Source organism: Pygocentrus nattereri, chromosome 12 (genome assembly GCF_015220715.1).
Source record: "Pygocentrus nattereri isolate fPygNat1 chromosome 12, fPygNat1.pri, whole genome shotgun sequence".
Taxonomy (NCBI): domain Eukaryota; kingdom Metazoa; phylum Chordata; class Actinopteri; order Characiformes; family Serrasalmidae; genus Pygocentrus; species Pygocentrus nattereri.
Genome location: NC_051222.1, coordinates 42,807,248 through 42,826,138, shown reverse-complemented (window position 1 = coordinate 42,826,138; position 18,891 = coordinate 42,807,248). Strand labels below are relative to the sequence as shown.

Below are 18,891 nucleotides of genomic sequence, written 5' to 3'. Positions count from 1 at the left end.
TATTTAGAACCATGAGTTCTAGATCAAGCATTTGCATGCTTAAATGGCTCTTCAGACTGACGGAGAATGTGTTGTAGAGGGTTCTGTATAGCACCAGCAAGAGTTTTGCTATTGTTATATTTGTCAAGCTTGTAACAATAATTATTGTTATTGCTATACAGAACCGTTTTCAAAAGGGTTCTACATAGAACCATACACAACACGTTGTCCATCAATCTGGAGAACCATTTCACCACGCAAATAAACATAGGCATGCAAATAGTACTGGGTCATTATGACTGCTTGCAACAACAGAGCAAGAGCCTGAGAGAGGAACCTGCAGTACCTGTTTGTTTTGTCTGTAAGCAGCGGCCCGTTAGTCTGAGAGCTGTTGGCCTGTTCAGCTACAGATCGGAGAAAGAAAGAAAACAGTTTAGATTCATTTTAAAGGAAGAAACAATGGCTTTTCTGCTCAGTTTCAGATAAAGCCATTAGTGGAGTTTAAATCACAGTATAGTAGCGGTCAGTAAATCGCTACTGTAAATAAAAATGTGTCATGCATTCGCCTCCCTCTATGGAGGATACGGACTTCATCTCCCAGAATTCTCTGGGAGATCATGTGACTGAACATCTGCACTCGGACTTCAACCTCAGAGAGAACTCCATTACCCAGGATTCTATGGAATCTCATGTGACTTCGAACTCTTGCAAGTGCTCCTATCAGCGCTCTCATTCCCCTGAGTACTGACTGTGTTCACCTGTGTGTTTGGTCATATGACGGGTGTAGAGTATATAAGCCTGTTTAGAGTATATAAGCTCGGGCTTTAGTCAGACTCATTGCGACATATTGTTTCTCTGAGGCTACTGAGCGGTTTCTACCTGTTCTGATTGTTGACCGTGTTATTTGACCTTTCTGCTTTGTTTATTCTGTTCTCGACTTTTGTCTCTTCCCTGGCTCACAGTCTCCACTCTAATTCATCCCAAAGGTGTTCTATGGGGTTGAGGTCAGGACTCTGTGCAGGCCAGTCAAGTTCTTCCACACCAAACTGGCTCATCCACGTCTTTATGGACCTGCTTTGTGCACTGGTGTACAGTCATGTTGGAACAGGAAGGGGCCGTCCCCAAACTGTTCCCACAAAGTTGGGAGCATGAAATTGTCCAAAATCTCTTGGTGCTGAAGCTTTAAGAGTTCCTTTCACTGGAACTAAGGGGCCGAGCCCAACTCCTGAAAAACACCCCCACACCATGATCCCCCCTCCACCAAACTTTACACTCGGCACAATGCAGTCAGACAAGTACCGTCTCCTGGCAACCACCAAACCCAGACCCGTCCATCGGATTCCCAGACGGAGAAGCGTTATTGGTCACTCCAGAGAACACGTCTCCACTGCTCTAGAGTCCAGTGGTGGCGCTTTACTCCACTGCATTCCACGCTTTGCATTGCGCTTGGTGATGTAAGGCTTGGATGCAGCTGCTCGGCCATGGAAACCCATTCCATGAAGCTCTCTACGCTGTTCTTGAGCTGATCTGAAGGCCACATGAAGTTTGGAGGTCTGTAGTGATTGACTCTGCAGAAAGTTGGTGACCTCTGTGCACTATGCCCCTCAGCATCTGCTGACCGCTCTGTCATTTTACGTGGCCGACCACTTCGTGGCTGACCTGCTGTCGTTCCCAATCTCTTCCACTGTGTTATAATCCCACTGACAGTGGACTGTGGAATATTTAGTAGTGAGGAAATTTCACGACCTGACTTGCTGCACAGGTGGTGTCCGATCACGGTACCACGCTGGAATTCACTGAGCTCCTGAGAGCGACCCATTCTTTCACTAATGTCTGTAGAAGCAGTCTGCAGGCCGAGGGGCTCGGCTTTACACACCTGTGGCCATGGAATAGACTGGAACACCTGGATTCAGTGATTTGAATGGGGGTGTGAATACTTTTGGAAATATATTGTATGTTTTTCTTGTTATTCTTGAATGTCTCTTTCATTTATATAAACTGGCCACCAGGGGGCTCCAAATCCCTGGTTTTACAAAAATGAAAGCAAAACATTCCATATGTTAAATATCTGGAAGTTTCCACACTCAGTGGAAAAGGTCATTTTTCTACCTATAAAATATTTTTTGTACTGTATCACTGCTGATGTTGTCACTAGTTTATGCATAACTGGAGGACCAGTGAAATCAGTGTTTTTATATTATATTTTACAATATGGACCAAAATAAATGAATAAAATGTGTGTTTCACTGGCAGATTGTGACTTTTACTGCTAGACCCTCAGTTTAGGACAAAATTCAAACCCTCTATGATGCAAAATTCAGTCAGCGATCCTTTTTGGGTCTGGATTTTAAGGGATTAAATGGGATTTTAGTAGTATGTTAGTGTTAAGATAACAATTACCATGAACATTTCTGGGTGCTGTAGATTAAATGTTTCATTTCAAGCTTGTAACAGACATTATCATATATCTGATCTTGAATGTATAGGTTTTATGTGTTTTCCATTCCTAGCAACTGACCTGAGCCTACTTAGACTACAACTCACAGTCAGATGTCCATTATCTATTCATGATAAGTGAAGGGCTTCATGAAGGACTAGAATGACAGTTTTTGCACAAAATTGATCCCAAAAAATCAAAACATGTTTTATTAATTTCATCTGTCACATCCTACTGGCAGTGAATCTAATGTTTAAGGCCTTCAGTCCAGCTCCTGAAGTCCCAACAAATGGGAGAGCTTGGCTGTATCTAACTAGTTGCCACAGAGAGAACAATCCTGATTGGATTATTTTATTTTGGGTGTTTAACCCTTATATTTCCATCCAAATTATCACTACAGTACTGTGCATATTTTAAACACAAGCATGTGTTTCTATGGAATAAAATTAAACAAAAAATTACAGCTTTTTTTTATTATTATTATTTATTTCACAGAGATCATTAGCCCTTCTCTGATCACATCACGGGTTCTGAAGGTGCCCCGCCAGCGTCTACATGATTACCTGGTTTCTCCTTGCGAGGTGAGTGGGTGTTGTTTTTGTTGGTGGTCAGTTGTTTTTTATTTTTCTGCTTCAGTACTTTCTCCAGGTCAGCCATGATCTTCAGCTGCTGCCGCCGTTCATACTCTGCTCTGGTGAAGGCACCGCGCCGCTGGGGTGTGCCTGGGGGCGTGGCATTAGATGGTGGGAGTGTGGCCTGTGGTGGTGGGGGCACAGTGTGTGTAGTTGGCAAAGACTGGGAGAGGGGAGGAGTCACAGAGGGGCAAAGTTCGTCTGTAGAGCACAGCCGACTGAGGGAAGAAGAGAGAGATTTAGTGCAGGCTACAGACAACTGAGACTGACGAACTCTTTGCTTGGCCTGTCAATCAGACATATATTGGACTGCATTTTGACAAAAACGATCAAGAACTGAAATGTGATAATGGCAGCCTGCCAATTTTAGAAATCAGCTAATGGCTCATCTTGGTTTTACCCATTTTCTCTGTTTAAATCGAAATCAGACAGCAGGTCATTCCTCGTTCTCCATTTTCCTATTGCGAAACAAAAACTGAACGATCAAAATGAAGATGGACATGCAAAGGTGCGAGCATTTATCTTGCCTGTTTTCCTGCTCCTGTCTTCGCTTCTTGATCTCTTCTGCTCGTCTCTGCTGCCGCTCCAGAAGTAGAGCTTTCTTCAAAGCCATCTGTTCCTCAGAGAGACCAGAGTCCTACACAAACACACAGTGATTCTTCTTCTTCTTTCGGCTGCTCCCTTTAGGGGTCGCCACAGCGGATCATCTGCCTCCATCTTGCCCTATCCACTGCCTCCTCTACTTTCACACCAACCATCTCCATGTCCACCTTCACTACATCCAAAAACCTTCTCTGACGTCTACCTCTTCTCCTTCTGCCCGGCAGCTCCATCTCCAACATTCTTTGCCCAATATATCCACTATTCCTCCTCAACACATGTCCAAACCATCTCAACCTGGCCTCTCTGGCTTCATCTCCAAACTGCTCCACCTTCACTGTCCCTCTGATCTGCTCATTTCTAATCCTGTCCATCCTTGTCACTCCCAACGAACATCTCAGCATCTTCATCTCCACCACCTCCAGCTCAGCCTCCTGTCTTTTAGACAGAGCCACAGTCTCCAAACCAAACATCATAGCAGGACGCACTACTGTCTTGTAAACCTTCCCTTTCACTCTTGCTGCTATCCTTCTGTCACACATCAGCCCCGACACCCGTCTCCACCCACTCCATCCTGCCTGCACCCTCTTCTTCACCTCTTTTCTGCACTGTCCATTGCTCTGGATGGTTGACCCAAGATATTTGAAGTCATCCACATTTATGACCTCTACTCCTTGCATCTTCACCTTTCCACCTGCCTCCCTCTCATTCACACACATGTATTCCGTCTTGTCTCTACTGACCTTCATTCCTCTCCTCTCCAGTGCAAACCTCCACCTCTCCAGATTCTCTTCCACCTGCTCTCTACTCTCACCACAGATTACAATGTCATCTGCAAACATCATGGTCCATGGAGCCTCCTGCCTGACCTCATCTGTCAACCTGTCCATCACCATTGCAAACAAGAAGGGGCTCAAAGCTGATCCCTGATGTAACCCCACCTTCACCTTGAAACCATTTGTCACTGTCTCACTATCCTCATACATGTCCTGCACCACCCTAACATACTTTTCAGCTACACCTGACTTCCTCATACAGTATCACAGTTCCTGTCTTGGCACCCTATCATCTGCCTTCTCTAGATCCACAAAGACACAATGCAGCTCCTTCTGACCTTCTCTGTACTTCTCTACCAACACTCTCAACGCAAAAATTGCATCTGTGGTTCTCTTTCTGGGCATGAAACCAAACTGCTGCTCACTAATCTGAACCTCTCGCCTCAGCCTTGCTTCAACAACTCTTTCCCATACCTTCATGGTGTGGCTCATCAACTTTATACCTCTGTAGTTACTGCAGCTCTGCACATCACCCTTGTTCTTAAAAATGGGGACCAGTACACTGCTTCTCCACTCATCAGGCATCCTCTCAATAATAATAATTACATGACAATGATCTGTATTCATAATACGATATCACAATTTTTAACACAACAATGGTTTTCTGTAATAATTACAAATACTAATATTCACCAGCAGGGGTCAGTGATTACCAATAAAAACTACCAACAACATACATGCACATACCAATATATCCACTAGTGGGCACTGCAGGCAACCGCATGTCTACACATAAATAATACAACAATAAAACAGTCATGATATCGTTTCATTCACGTCCAGAACACTATGCCGATGTTTTTTATAGTTGTGTCAAGTGGTCACTACCTTCAGACCAAAATTCACAATAATTGGAAAAGCTTATCCAAAGTAAATATTCTGACTGACTAATTTATTTACCTTGTAGTGAATCCCGACCCCTGACCTGCTCTCGGTCTCTGTGTGGTCACTCATGGAATCAGAGGAGAAAATATCGGGCTGTTCCTGATCCGTCTCGCCCTCCTCCAGCCTCAGAGGGGCACTGAGGAGCACATCGCTTTCAAACGAGCATTCAGAGGGGGCTCCTGAACTGCTGCCTCCACCTATGCTCACAGGACACACGACTGTGGAAAGAAGGCAGCATGTTTACTGCATCAGGTATTGAGATTAGAGTCCAGGTTAGGTCTGAGTTCTGAGTAGAGCCAAATTCATTGTATAAATGTGTAACTGTCTTTATGAACAGTAACATTAGATTATAGCTAATTAAAATAATAATTAAAAATGTAAATGTTTACTGAAAGACAATAGTAAGTACCAGTAACAATCACCAACACCAGTATTGACCAGTAGGAGGCAGTAATTGGCAACATCAATCAGGTGTCAGCAGGGGGCGGTAATCACTACTAGCAAATTCACAGATCAATATTTACCACCAGTTTAGGTAATTACCAATAGTGATGATTAAGGGCAAACTTTACCAGAGGGAGGCGGCGGAGGACAGGTCTCCAGTTCCAGTGTGAACAGGGGAGTGTGTTCAGTGCTGGAGCCTGATTCAGAGCTGCTCTCCTGGACTGGAGCTGAAGCTGGTTCCTGGGGGGTCCGGGGTCCTCCCAGTCTGAGGGAAGAACAAGTCTGGACTTGGCACTGACTGGGAGACACACGGCGCAGGTGGGGGAGCGTGTCAACGTTCTGGGGTGGCGTGAGGACACGGGTTAGCGGCGGGAAACTGAGGTCACACGGACGGGTGGGATGCTGCCTTTTGGGGCTCTTGAGGGCGGAATTATGGGACCTGCGGGGTGTTGTAGAAGTGGATGCTTTGGGTGATTTGGGGTCACCTGCACTTGGCTTAGATGGTGACCCAGAAGGTGAGAAGTCACGGCTAGACTGAGGTTTCCGGACAGAAGGTGTGACTGAGCTTTTCGTGCCAGCCGGAATGACCCAAGCCTTGCTGGGATGTGGGGTTTTTCGAGAAGAAGTTGCGGCTTTGGCTGGAGGTGACGCAGTTGTTTTCTGTCCCATTAGCTTTTGCTGCTGTTCCGTAAGCCGCTGCATGTCCCTCTGTAAGGACTGCAAGGCGGAGCTTAGCTTAGACACCGCTTCATTGTATTCGACCAAGGGCGGCTCTTTCTCTGCCCCTTTTTTGGGTTCCACCGAGAACGTGACCTGCTTTTCTAATTTGGGTGGAGCTTTCTCTTTCGCCTCTTCTTTATTCTTCTCTTTCTCCTTCTCCTCCTCTTTCTCTCGCTCCTCCTCCCGCTTTAGCTCCTCCTCCATGCGAGTCAGCCTCTCATCCAGACTGAGCGACTCTGTCTCTTCTTTGCCTTTGCCCCCATTTGCTCCTTCCCCTTGCTCCCTCTGCAGTTGGAGGAAAGCACTCTTCCCCAGCCTCTGCCTGTGCTTGGCGAAAATTGCTTCAATCCTTCTTTTCTGTTCTTCGATGGCACGTCGCTTCTCCTCCAGGCGAGCCCCCAGCTCCTGGGCCTCTACTGCCCCAGCAGGGCTCATGATCATTGGGCTAGAAGGCTCTTCCAATCCCTGCACCCTGGAGGCCACTGGTGACTCTGGAAGCTTCTTCCTTTGCTCAGCAAAACTCGTCATGCGGCCTCCTTTCAGACCATTGGATGGAGTTCCAGGGTTAGACCTTGAGGAGAAATCTTCCGAAGCATCAGAATCTATGCTTCCGTCTCTGAGAACAGAATCATCATCTCTAGAACAGTCCACTGGCCTTCCCACCCTGCCCCCTCGCCTCCCGCTGCCTCCGATTGGTCGGTACATCATTCCTGACCTGCAGGGGGCAGAACTGCTCAGCCTGGACTTGTCCTCTTTCTCGGGGGAGTGCAGGAAGAAGCCCGCCGGTGCCCCCTCTGGCTCATTCCGCACAGATCGACCCATGTGGATGACCTGTAGTGCCTCTTCGATAGTGGGCAACTCCCCCAGTGGCGCCTGGCCAATCAGCTTGCTCAGATCTTCTGGAGGTGTGTAGGGAGCAAGGTTGGTGAGGCTGTCGGTGCTAACAGAGCGGAAGAGTGGGTTGCCCATGACAACGTCCACATCACTGTCCAGAGGGAAAGGGATGCTGAAAGTCACTGCAGAGAGTGGACGACTAAGAGAGAGAGGGAGCAAGACAGGAATGAAACAGCAAGAACTGAGTAAGACAAAAAAAAATGAAAATAGCAATCAGCAAATGAAAAAGACTCTTTATATAAACAGTTTTTATTTTAAGTTATTTTTCTTTCGCTTAATATATTATATTTGTTGGGCAGCTGGTGTAAAGTGTGTTCATGAGATTTTCTGTTAGTAATGAAATGTTTATAACTTTGGAGCCTGAGATTAAAGGACTTACCAGGTGGATTTGTATAATCATTATTAATGATTATAAAAATTTTAACTGAAATCTGGAAAAGAAATGGCTGAGCTCCTGAAGAGTTTTGCTGGTTAGGAGTGGAGAGGCAGCCAGTAGTCCTCTGGTTTCAAGTGCTATTCATTCATAAATACAGAATTTTTCTGAGGCATGTTAATGGTCGTATGGTGTATAATGTATGTAATTTATATAAGGCATGCTGGGTATTGTAGTGAGGAAATATTAATGGAAATATGAAAAATTCTATCAAAGAAATGAGGCTGAGGAATACAATCTGGCATTACGGAATATGAATACATTTATTTACTTGTAGATTTTGGCTGGAATGTCTCTTTATTTGACTACTTTTTTGCTCGAAAAGATAAGATAAGATAAGATAAGATAAGATAAGATAAGATAAGGCTTTATTGTCATTCGCATCACATGTGGTGCATGGGGTGGAACGAAATAGTGTAACTCCAGGTCCCAGTTTACTCTTAAAGTAACAGTAAACAATAACTAGAAGGTGCAACCTGTCCAGGGTGAATCCTGCCTTCCACCTTCCACCCAACTATCGTTGTGGATAGGCTCCAGCACCCCAGCATCTCCTTCTGGGTGACAGGGTGTGCTGGAGCTATCCCAGCTGTCATTGGGTGAAAAGAAGGACACACCCTGGACAGGTAGTCAGTCCATGGCAGGACAACACTTGAACATAATCAATAAATCTGAAGAGGTGAACTGAAAATTTGTGCCTGTACACGTGAAAATGTGGAAAGCCAAGGCAACATACCTGATCTGCTTCTTACTCCAGCCCAGACCCTCTGAACAATGAAAGAAAACATATGAAGAATCATTCAAATGTAGAGAAATATGGACTACAGATACTATGTATCCTCACGGAGGACTACAAGTTCCAGCATGCTTTGTTTTCTCACCGGTTTTCCCTCCAGGAGATGAAGGGGATGAGATGGGTAAGAGCGGCTGCTTAAACAGGAAGGATGGAGAGCCACTGTAATGAAACAACAAATCCCACAATGCAACTCAATAATGTGAATGTAATTCCCATACTATTAAATGTAGCTTATTCTGAGTGATGTTACCTGGTGCCACTGATTGGACTGGTGCAGTCCTCCATACCAGAGGCATCTATAAAGAAAGGATTATTTGTAGAAGTGAGAATATAGTATAACACACATTCTCATAAAGTAAAAAACAGTCTACCAGTCATTTGAGATAATTGAGCAGAAATCAGTAAATGTGGTTGGAATAGGCCGATACCATCGAGTACTGAAAACATCATGTATTGTTGGTTGCTAACTGATAGAACCTGCCAAAAGACGTAGAGTATGTAAAGGTCCAGCCTGCACCGCCACCAGAGGGCAATGGTGGCTAGATGCCCAGTCTGCGCTGCTGGCTGCCAGCAGAGTGCAAAGGCAGCAAGGTGCCCATCCTGTGCCATAACTTCAGGGAATTCCAATTCCCAGAAGCCCTTTGGCTGATTAGGCCCAACCTAACACACATGTGGACTTCTCCACTTAAGGCTGTGGCAAACAGCAGCCCTTTGTCACACCTTTGTAGAGGGGTGGCCAGTATGGTACACAGCCCAGGTGGGTATTTAAACAAAAAGAGGGCTGGAAAAAACAAAAGTGTAATTGCCCCAAAACTACTCAAAAATACACATACAAGAAAGCTTGAGCTACTAACTCCTCCAAGCCATATAGTGTTTTTGAAGTAGTTTTTTTTTCTTTATTTCTTATTTCACGTTTCTAGTTCAGCCTTTGTTTAAGCTGCTTTCAGCATTTCCTTTGTTTGCCCTTTTCCCGCCTTTTTATTTCCCATTCCTTGAGGTGTTTTACCCATTGCCACCTGTGCTTCTCAGTGATGCAGCGGTAACTCTGTAACTCCCTGGCTCTGGTTCACCTCAACCCCAACATGCCATTCACACTCCATTTTCTCAATAAATTTATTTAACACCTTTTGTGTATGTGTGTGTGTGTGTGTGTGTGTGTGTGAGAGAGAGAGAGAGAGAGAGAGAGAGAGACATTGCGACGCAGAAATGGATCAATATTGTTTAAAATTCATCAATATATATGTATGATTCATGCATTTTAGCCAGCTTGGTCTTCCAAGTTGGGCACAATGTCGCTCAGACATGATCCAAAATACCACAGAAAGCTTTCCCAGAAGAGTGGAGGCTGTTGTAACTGAAAGCACCATATTAAAGTTCATGTTTTTGGAAGGCGACATCCAACCATCCAAAAAGCTCATATAGGTGTGATGGTCAGGTGTCCACATACATTTGCCCATAGAGTGCAAGTAAATGCAGCATCCTGCACACAGACCCTTATGGGGGTCATATGGTGTGGTGTGTTTGCTTGGTTGGCAATGGAACTGCAGTCTGGTGTGTGAAGGGAGGCTGTATTACATCTTACCAGTGCCTAACAGTCCCTTACTGTCAAAGTCGTCAATTCTTGCTCACACTGAGCGATGGCAGTTTGTGAGGCTGCAGAGACTGACTACTTTCAGGGTTATGGAGATACACCTGATTACACCAACTCTGCAATGCTACACGACCTCAAATACAATAATGTGTGCATGCATGTGTACCTGTAAGGTCCAGCGTGTGAGCAGGCTTGACGAAATCCGGCTTCTGCACTTCAAACACTGCCAGTAACTCGGAGAGGAAGCACATGATGCTCACCTAAAGATCACAGACCAGTCCACTCAGCGAGAACTCAGATAAAAGCTACAGCATTTACAGCACTAGAACCACAGAAGCTTGCAGTAGAGCCTGTAGGGGAATAGTGCGCTTGAGCTTTTTGGACCAAATACATACAGTTTCATATTTATACTAGAACATCTGTGAGCAAGCACCTGAAATTCCATAATGATGACTTAGCAACACATTAGCAACCACATGGAATAACACAGCAATGGCCCAAAAAACATTGCAGCACCCACCGGGGATTTCAGAGCTACAGCTTTGTGAAGCCAACTTAAAGTTTATTCACAGTTCTTCAGCTTCTAATAATGAATTAAAACTGATAGAAAAGTTATTGGATGTAAAAACTGCAATCACAAAGTTTCCATAAAAACAAAAGAAAAAAAAGTCAGTCAGATTCGACACTGCCAATATAGACTGAATCAGACTGCCAATCAGACTGAAATGTAAGTTGTGAGGTAACTAACCAAATATGTAATTACAATGAACTAATTTAGCAAAGTCACAATAATAACTTCAGATTTCGAATGCTTAATGCTTGGGGGCGGTCGTGGGCTGGAGGTTAGGGAGCTGGCCCTGCCAGTTCAATCCCAGAGCCGACAGTCCATGACTGAGGTGTCCTTGAGCAAGACACTTAACCCCCAACTGTGCTCACTGCCCTAGTGTGTGTGTGTGTATATGTGTGTGTGTATGTGTGTGTGTGTGTGTGTGGTGTTTCACTGCATGGATGGGTTAAATGTGGAGGTGGAATTTCCCTGGCTGTGGATTAAAAGTATCACATAAGGGTCTCACCCGTAGCACAGGTGGGGTGTAGAGCAGGTCCTCCAGCACAAGGGGGCAGCAGCCTTTCAGATGGCTGTTGCAGAACTCTCTGATCAACTGCAGGTTATGCAGACTGTCTGCCACAGACATGGTGTCCTTCAAACACACCTCTACAAACAAAGAGAGAGATTCCAAAGGAAATAAGCTCCAGCAGGATGTCCGATAGCACCTGCATGGCACGTATGGACAGAATCCAAGATCGCTGCTGCTACTGTGTTAGCAATGCACTTTTGTTTTTATTACAGTGTGTCATACAGTCGGAAACCACATGATCAAGACTGTCAGAGAAACTGAACACCTCCACACAGTTCACAGCCCATCTCCACATGCAGGCAAGTGAAAGTAGCTGGAATAAGCTTCCATTACCCGTTGGTTACATTAGCGCCGCAGCTCCAGAGTCAAACTAAAGAGGCAAATTTCAGACACCAAACACTGATTGACCAAATTTGGGAAAGAGTAGAAATTGTTCGATTCAATTTTTCTGCCAAATTTGTCCTTTTATACAAATGAATGCCAATACCTTGATGTTGTGTTTGACTGGCAGCATACAGACCCGTCATTTCCATATTAGTGACTCTGAGTTCTAAGCTTGTTGTCTCTGTAGAAAAGATTTAATGGAATTGTCAATGGGCCATACCCAATAAATGTACTGCATGCACATTTTTCCTGCTAACGCTACTGGATTGTCTGTATTACAAGGTCATTTTGCAGTTGAAATCTGAATGTTTCCACATGCACGTGAACATTTCAGCTCACTTAAGTGACTCCTCCAAACACCCCCTAGACACTAGTAGGCTTTGTCAAATGTGGCCCCCAAGTGTAACAACCACCCAAGCTTTGGCCCTCTCATCAGAAAATTACAAGTTCCACCCCCAGCAATTCCATATCCATCTGTGGCCGGAAGATCAAGAGGTCACGACTGTCCTCTCTCTGTCTAGCCGGGTAGGATGGTCCTCCCTGTCCTGCCTATCATTCAGCGCGATGCTATCCAGTGCAGCTGATTTATGCAGTTATGGAATAACTGAAGTTTGGGGGAGGACCATGACTGAAACCCCAATTTCCCAGCAAGTTTTCACAATCCCATGACCCCACATCCCCACGTTCTTCCTGTTCCTCCATTCTATCCATCAATCCCACCACTCTCCAAAGGATGGTTGAAAGGGTTAACTCTGCTCTAACTCTGCTCTAAGCAGACTTTGCAGCAAGCATAGCTACTGTCCTTGGCAGTTTGCACAAACAACTTGCTCCTCTTATCGGGACAACATTCTGTCCAGAACCATTTGTTCCCTTTTGTAGGTAAGATTATCGTACACAGAGCAGAAGCCCCCCTCCCTTGGGCAGTTCCGGTGGTCCGTGAGTGTGTTTCTGTCAGCTTAGCATTTCATGACTGTTAGACAACTTATTTGGGTCCACCATGTTTGCTTGTACGCAACAGGGCAGGACGTGTTTGTATAAAAGAAGGAGTGCCCTTCTTTCTGTGTGCAGAAGACTTAAACTCTTTGATTGCTTATAAGAGTGGTTCTGTCTTCCTGCACCAGGCATGCTCGCTGAGACTGAGAGATTCCACAGGACAGGTGATCCACTCTCTGGTTCCTCTTCATAAACGGACCAAAAACGGCCGGTCCTTTCAATGGTTAAGCCTTCAAGTCCCAGCAGAAGCCACTCAGACTCCAGCCTGAGCTCCCTGAGTTCTCTACTCTCCCTCAGTCAAACAGTCTCCCCTCATACTGTCACCACACATAGGAGGTACAGGGTGAATTCAGAGTAGTGAAAATAGGGGTAGTGTTCTCCTTCAAGCGTGTCTCAGAGGAAACACAGGCTTTCCTTCCCAGCTTGCTGTGATTGAGCAACTAAAGTAGCAGCTGGAATTCGACAGAAAGCTAAAAAAAAGTTGCTTAGCAGCCTAAAGTTTGAATTAGTGTTAAAGTTTAGCAGCAGACATGCTTCTATGTGGCGTAGAGGTGGACAATATGGCAGAATGTTATATCACGATACTTCAGGAACTTTACATGTGTCACGATATTTATTTACTTACTTCTTAATTCACTTATTATTTATTTATCTGACAGCTGATAAGTTAGAACAGACAAAATAGAGCCACATTTTAAAACTATCAAATATAATTTTGTGTTTTACATACTGTGCTGCACTAAATCCATCAGAACAGGTCCACTTATGCCCTCTTCCTAATCAAAAATGCTATGTGACGGAATCTTTGAGTCTGAAATCATCAAAAATAAACACAAATCTCCAAATCATGTAAATATAAACATTTATGCCGTCTGTCATATTTAGCCAGACTCAATTTTTAACAGTCTTTAAAAACAACCCGTTATTGGCCTGTTTGTATTTGCATGTAACACAAGACGTGTGACACGACTTCAGAGGTCTGCATGTACGGTTACCCAACTTTATACATGTTCTCTTACCCTCCAGGGGCAGAAGCTGGGGGCAGTAGAAGTGTATAGCAGCGGCGATGGCACAGCCGTTAGACAGATCTTTCACTCCGGACACGACTGAAAAGGTAGGAGTCTGCTTAGAGCGCACTTTATCTTTCCTGTAGCGGATCTGAGAGGAGGGCAAAAAGAGAGAGAATAAAGAGAGAGAGATTTGGAGAAGGGATTATTTAGGTGATGAGTCAGAGTCACTACAGTGAATCAGATTCACTCTCACTTGTATTGAATCTGATTTACTGGACCTGTTTTGAAGAATCGCTCATTGAAATGAGCAACTCTTCCGTTTTGATTCAGTTTCAGAGCAATCACTGGATCTCCAATGGGAACCCAACAGTGCAATAGGAATCACTCCTGTGACAGATTGCTGTTGGGCTCGCAGTAGATTTACAGTTTTCCTTCACAGGAATTACAATCACATTAATACAGTAACATAGAGTCACTCACTGACTCACAGAACACACTGAAGCAAAACAACAGCGTCTCAAAGCCAGCCAACAGGGTGTGCTTGTAATAGTTTGTGCACAGCAGCTGAGAAATCAACTCATACACACACCTACAGACATACAGGACAGCAGCAAGACATGGCCATGGCTACAGGGTGCAGTGGGGGCGAGTGAAGGATGAAAAAAATGGAGGAAAATAAAGGCAGGATTGCTCAGCTCAAGCTCAGTCCAGTTCGCCATCTAGTGGCCAAGCCATGGAAACACAGGCAGCAAATGAGTGAGGCAGTGAACAAGTGGTTGTGTAGAAAACAGGAATAAAGAAAAAATAATAATAAATACATTTGGATAATTCTCTAAATTATGGTTCTATTTTGACTATAAAATAGCGATGCACTGAAATTAAAATCTTTGACCATAACCAAAACTGAAATTCAGGACTGGAAACTGAAACTGAAAAAAATGGTAAAATACAGTTTTAAGTACAAACTTACTAAAATGACAAAAAATCTTTTCACACACCACAAAATCAAACGTCCTCAAGCACAGAGAATGGTTGGTCATCCAAGGCCGTGAATATACATGTGAATGTACATATTTGTATTAATTTTTGCCATAGCCTGCGTGTACTGATGACGTTAATGTGCTCGCAGCACTGTTAGAAATGAAGGTTCTGTTCAGGTACGTTTTTCACTCATCAAGGTACAAACAATGTAAATGTTCCCTCAAAGGTTCTACAGTGGTTCTAAGGTCTGATTGTGGAGCTTAAATCAGTTCCTCCAGGTGAAAAGTTGGTATTTGTTCCTTTTCATAACCGAATGTTTTAAATCAGAGCAGTAGAATAAAAGCCTGGAGGCGAGGCGGGGCGGGGTGTGTGGAGTCAGTACAGCTTAGAACATATATTTTCAGTAGATTATGGTTCAGTTATGTTCCCTGACTGAAGGTACTGTTCCACCCCAGTGACAGGTGGAGATCTGACCCAGGGACACTCTAGCACCTTTATTTCTGAGAGTGTGGGATTTTGTTTCTGTTTCTGTTGTGCTCTACATATCAGCCTAGGTTTTAGGTGCTATCAAACTGGCAGTGGAGATGCTCTTGGGGGTCTTGATGCTCCACATGAACAGAGATCCTAAATCTCGAGTCTGATGTTCCTCATAGAAACCGTGAAATCAGTTACAATTGGCTGATATTTTCACTGTCGATCCGCTGCTGCTCAAACCACTCGACGCGACCGGTGGAGACAAAGAAACAGTGTTTTAATCACTGTGTCTCATTCTCAGTATCATTAAAATTACTTGTAAAGTCCTCATTTCATTTTTGGACTTTTCAGTCAAAACGTTCAGCCTTTTTTCTCCTTTTTCAGAGACTGAAATTTCAGTGCATCCCTACTTTAAAAACAAACAAACAAAAACAACACAAACAAATAAACACACAAATAAACTTAACCCAAGTCAAAGATGTTCCCCGTCAGCAGCAAACTGCCAGCTGAAAACAAGGGCAAATGAAGGAAAAGAAAGAATAGAAAATAAATAACAACAAAACAAACAATCAACAAACTGAAACAATGTGAGGCGACAGTCTGGAAAACACATCAGATCACATGACAGCAGATTTTACACCAACAAACATCAACAAAAATACTGAATTAGGAAATGAGTCTAGAGAGTGAGAGATGGAGAAAAGAGATAGAGAAAGAGAGAGAGAATGAAATAGTGAAAAAAGGGAAAAAAGAAAGGGTAGAAGGAAAGAAGGGAAAAAAGAAAGGTAAGTAAATAAGGAAGGAAGGAAGAAAATAAAACCACAAAAAGACAGAAAAAAGGATAGAAATAAAAAAGCAGAGAATTAAGAAAGAAAGAAAGAAGGAAAACAACAGAGAAAAAAACAAAGAAATAAACAAAATGACAGACAGAAGAAAGAAGGAAAGAAAGAAAGATAGAAAGATAAAGAAGGGAAGAAGAAGAAGAAAGAAAGGAAGAAGGATAGGAAGAAAGAAGGATAAACAAAATGAAGGAAGAGGAAGAAAGGAAGAAGAAGAAGAAAGAAGGAAGGAAGCAAAGAAAGAAAGAAAGAAAATGTGAGCACTTCCATCCAGCCACGAGGTTGGATTGGGGTGGAGGTGTTGTTTGTGTTTGTTTGTTTGTGTGTTTGTGTGGTGGTTGTCATGGAGACAGCAGGCTGGCGGATACGTTACCACAGGAGGTTTTTTCCCCGACTCCTTCAAACAAAAAGCGATGGCATGCTGGATGCAGGATGGCAGAGAGAGGAGGACAGGCGTAAATGCCACGGCAACCGCCGCCAAGGCAACCAGAGTCACACACACAGTTACACCAGGAAGAGGAGGAGGAGCAAAATAAACCCAAACAAAACAGGAAGGGGCGGAGTCTTAGGAGAGATTCCGCATGCTTTACGCCGTCGGCCGAATTTCCTAAAGAATCAGTGGGCAGGGTTACAGTGGAAGCCCTTCATTTCAATGGCTGAGGGTTGCGAGGTGGGAGGAATGCGGCTTCTGATTGGTCAAAGGAGGATTCTTTACATGTAATTTACACATTTCTGATGGTAGAAACACGAAGGGAAACTCTAAGGATGGGTGTACAAACGTCAACTCGCACAACGACAAAAACAAAAACAAAAACACTACCATCACTTTACATTTCCGTCAGAAATCCAGTAACCAATCAGAATGGTTCTCATAAGGCACATGTGTGAGGCTCCGCCCTGCTCCAGTCAAACAACGTAAACAAAAGAATTACCGTTACCACCAATATCAGGATAAAAACTCTGGAGCACAGAATAAAAAAGACCCACAACTACAAAACAAACATCGCAGTAACAGACACGTTTATATCAAACATAATGAGACGGAAGGAGAGAGGAATGAAGAGAGAATGGAGTGATGTGAGAGGAAGAGAAGAACCAGTTAGCATGAGCACAGTCAGAGATTAGGGGTTGCAAAAACTAGTCAACTAGCTGACTAATGAATCCACTAGATGGCGCTGTGGGCAGCAGCCGCCTGGTTGAAATGCAGTGGTGTACAATATTCAGTATGTGACTAAAGCAACCAACACCAGAGACTGAACCAAACAGATCAGTCTCAAGTCCCGCCCCCTTTTTCCTTAGACCACCAATCACTGCTTAGCAACTGTTGCTAGCTGCTTTCCAGCACATGTGGAAACATTTTGGCTAGAAAATGCTGTTTTATGATACAGTGCCAGAGTGGAGGGTGTTTTCTACTCAACTCCAAAACCAAATAATCAATAAATCAATCAATCAATCAATCAATCAATCAATCAGCCTTTATTTAAACTCAGAGTGCATTTAGAGAGACCTTCATTCACATTGTTGCCAAGCCAAAACACAAATCAGAGATTGAGAAGTTAAACAGTAAAAACATAAGAAGTGCTATAAAGTCATAATAATCATAGTAGTAAATTAAAAAAAAACATTAAATCAATAAACCATTAAAATTACAACAATGTAGTAGCCTAAAAAATAAGAGAAAATAAGGATAAATAAAATGAATGAAGTAAATAAAGAAATAAAAGGTGTAAAGATCCCTTCCTGGATCAGGGCCTTGTTGTGGCGGAAGGGCTTGTGTGGTCTAGGAATCTTCAGAGCCAAGTCGTCAGGAGCAATATGCTCCTGGTAGGGTCTCCCAGGGTGAAAAGGTCTGGAGTGAAGACCCAAACTAACACGATCCAAATAGTGCCCCCCGGCAAGCGCCTAGTGGCTGGACAGCCCACGTAACCCGGCGAGGCTCAGCCCGAAGAGGCAACGTGGGGGGACCATGTGGGCCCACCTCTCACAAGGTCCAGCATGGAGAAGCGGTGCAGTGCTACACAGGCAGCAATTGCAGGGCGGCCCTTGGCGGCCTAGGCCCTTGTGGCAGAAACTGGCTCTTGGCACGTGGAATGTAACCTCACTAGAGGAGAAGGAGTCAGAGCTTGTGCGGGAGGTTGCGAGGTACCAAATAGATATAGTTGGGCTCACCTCCACCCACAGTGTTGGTTCTGGAACCAAACTCTGATAGGGGTTGGTCCCTCTCCTACTCAGGGGTTGCACAGGGTGAGAGGCACCAGGCGGGAGTTCCCGTTTGACGAGAGGGTCGCACCAAACAACAGGTCAGAGTATTCGGCATTCTTGGAGCGAGTGGGCAGGGTTCTGGAAAGGGTCCCACCTACAGACTCCATAGTCTTACTGGAGGACTTCAATGCTCATGTTGGCAATGACTGGTAATAATAATAATAATAATAATCTTTATTTGTATAGCACCTTTCATACATACATGCAACTCAAAGTGCTTTACAGAATAAATAAAAAGAAAACAAAGATAAGCAAAACACATTAAAAGAAATAAACATAGAAGGAAACAAAATAAAATAATGAAATAAACTGAAAAAGATAAAATGAAAGACATAGAACAGACAAAAGTTTCTTAACTAAAAGCAGATCTAAACAGAAAGGTTTTAAGATTACTCTTGAAGCTGTACAGGGATGTAATGCCTCTTAGCTCCTCAGGAAGAGAGTTCCAAAGCTTTGTGGCTAAAAGCACCCTCGCCAATCTTTAACCGGGTTTTAGGAATCACCAGTAGATTACTGTTTGAGGACCTGAGAGACCTGACAGGAACATATCTCACCATCATTTCACTGA

The 18,891-nt window shown here is 44.0% G+C and overlaps 1 protein-coding gene across 2 annotated transcripts in view; it reads right to left on the bottom strand.

Annotated features, from left to right (window-relative positions):
- Nucleotides 1-18,891, bottom strand: part of LOC108413120 (calmodulin-regulated spectrin-associated protein 3) — a 53,084-nt gene that overhangs the window by 7,670 nt on the left and 26,523 nt on the right. Inside the window, exons 6-17 of one of the 2 annotated variants that reach the window (XM_017685474.2) lie at nucleotides 16,435-16,482; nucleotides 13,777-13,915; nucleotides 11,318-11,457; nucleotides 10,411-10,504; nucleotides 8,904-8,949; nucleotides 8,739-8,812; nucleotides 8,594-8,624; nucleotides 5,942-7,566; nucleotides 5,385-5,587; nucleotides 3,576-3,685; nucleotides 2,980-3,266; nucleotides 326-383 (exon numbers count right to left, since the gene is read on the bottom strand). In XM_017685474.2, coding sequence (XP_017540963.2) covers nucleotides 326-383; nucleotides 2,980-3,266; nucleotides 3,576-3,685; nucleotides 5,385-5,587; nucleotides 5,942-7,566; nucleotides 8,594-8,624; nucleotides 8,739-8,812; nucleotides 8,904-8,949; nucleotides 10,411-10,504; nucleotides 11,318-11,457; nucleotides 13,777-13,915; nucleotides 16,435-16,482 — 2,855 coding nt within the window. The remainder of the gene's footprint in view (nucleotides 1-325; nucleotides 384-2,979; nucleotides 3,267-3,575; nucleotides 3,686-5,384; nucleotides 5,588-5,941; nucleotides 7,567-8,593; nucleotides 8,625-8,738; nucleotides 8,813-8,903; nucleotides 8,950-10,410; nucleotides 10,505-11,317; nucleotides 11,458-13,776; nucleotides 13,916-16,434; nucleotides 16,483-18,891) is intronic. The other variant, XM_017685476.2, reaches the window with a different exon arrangement.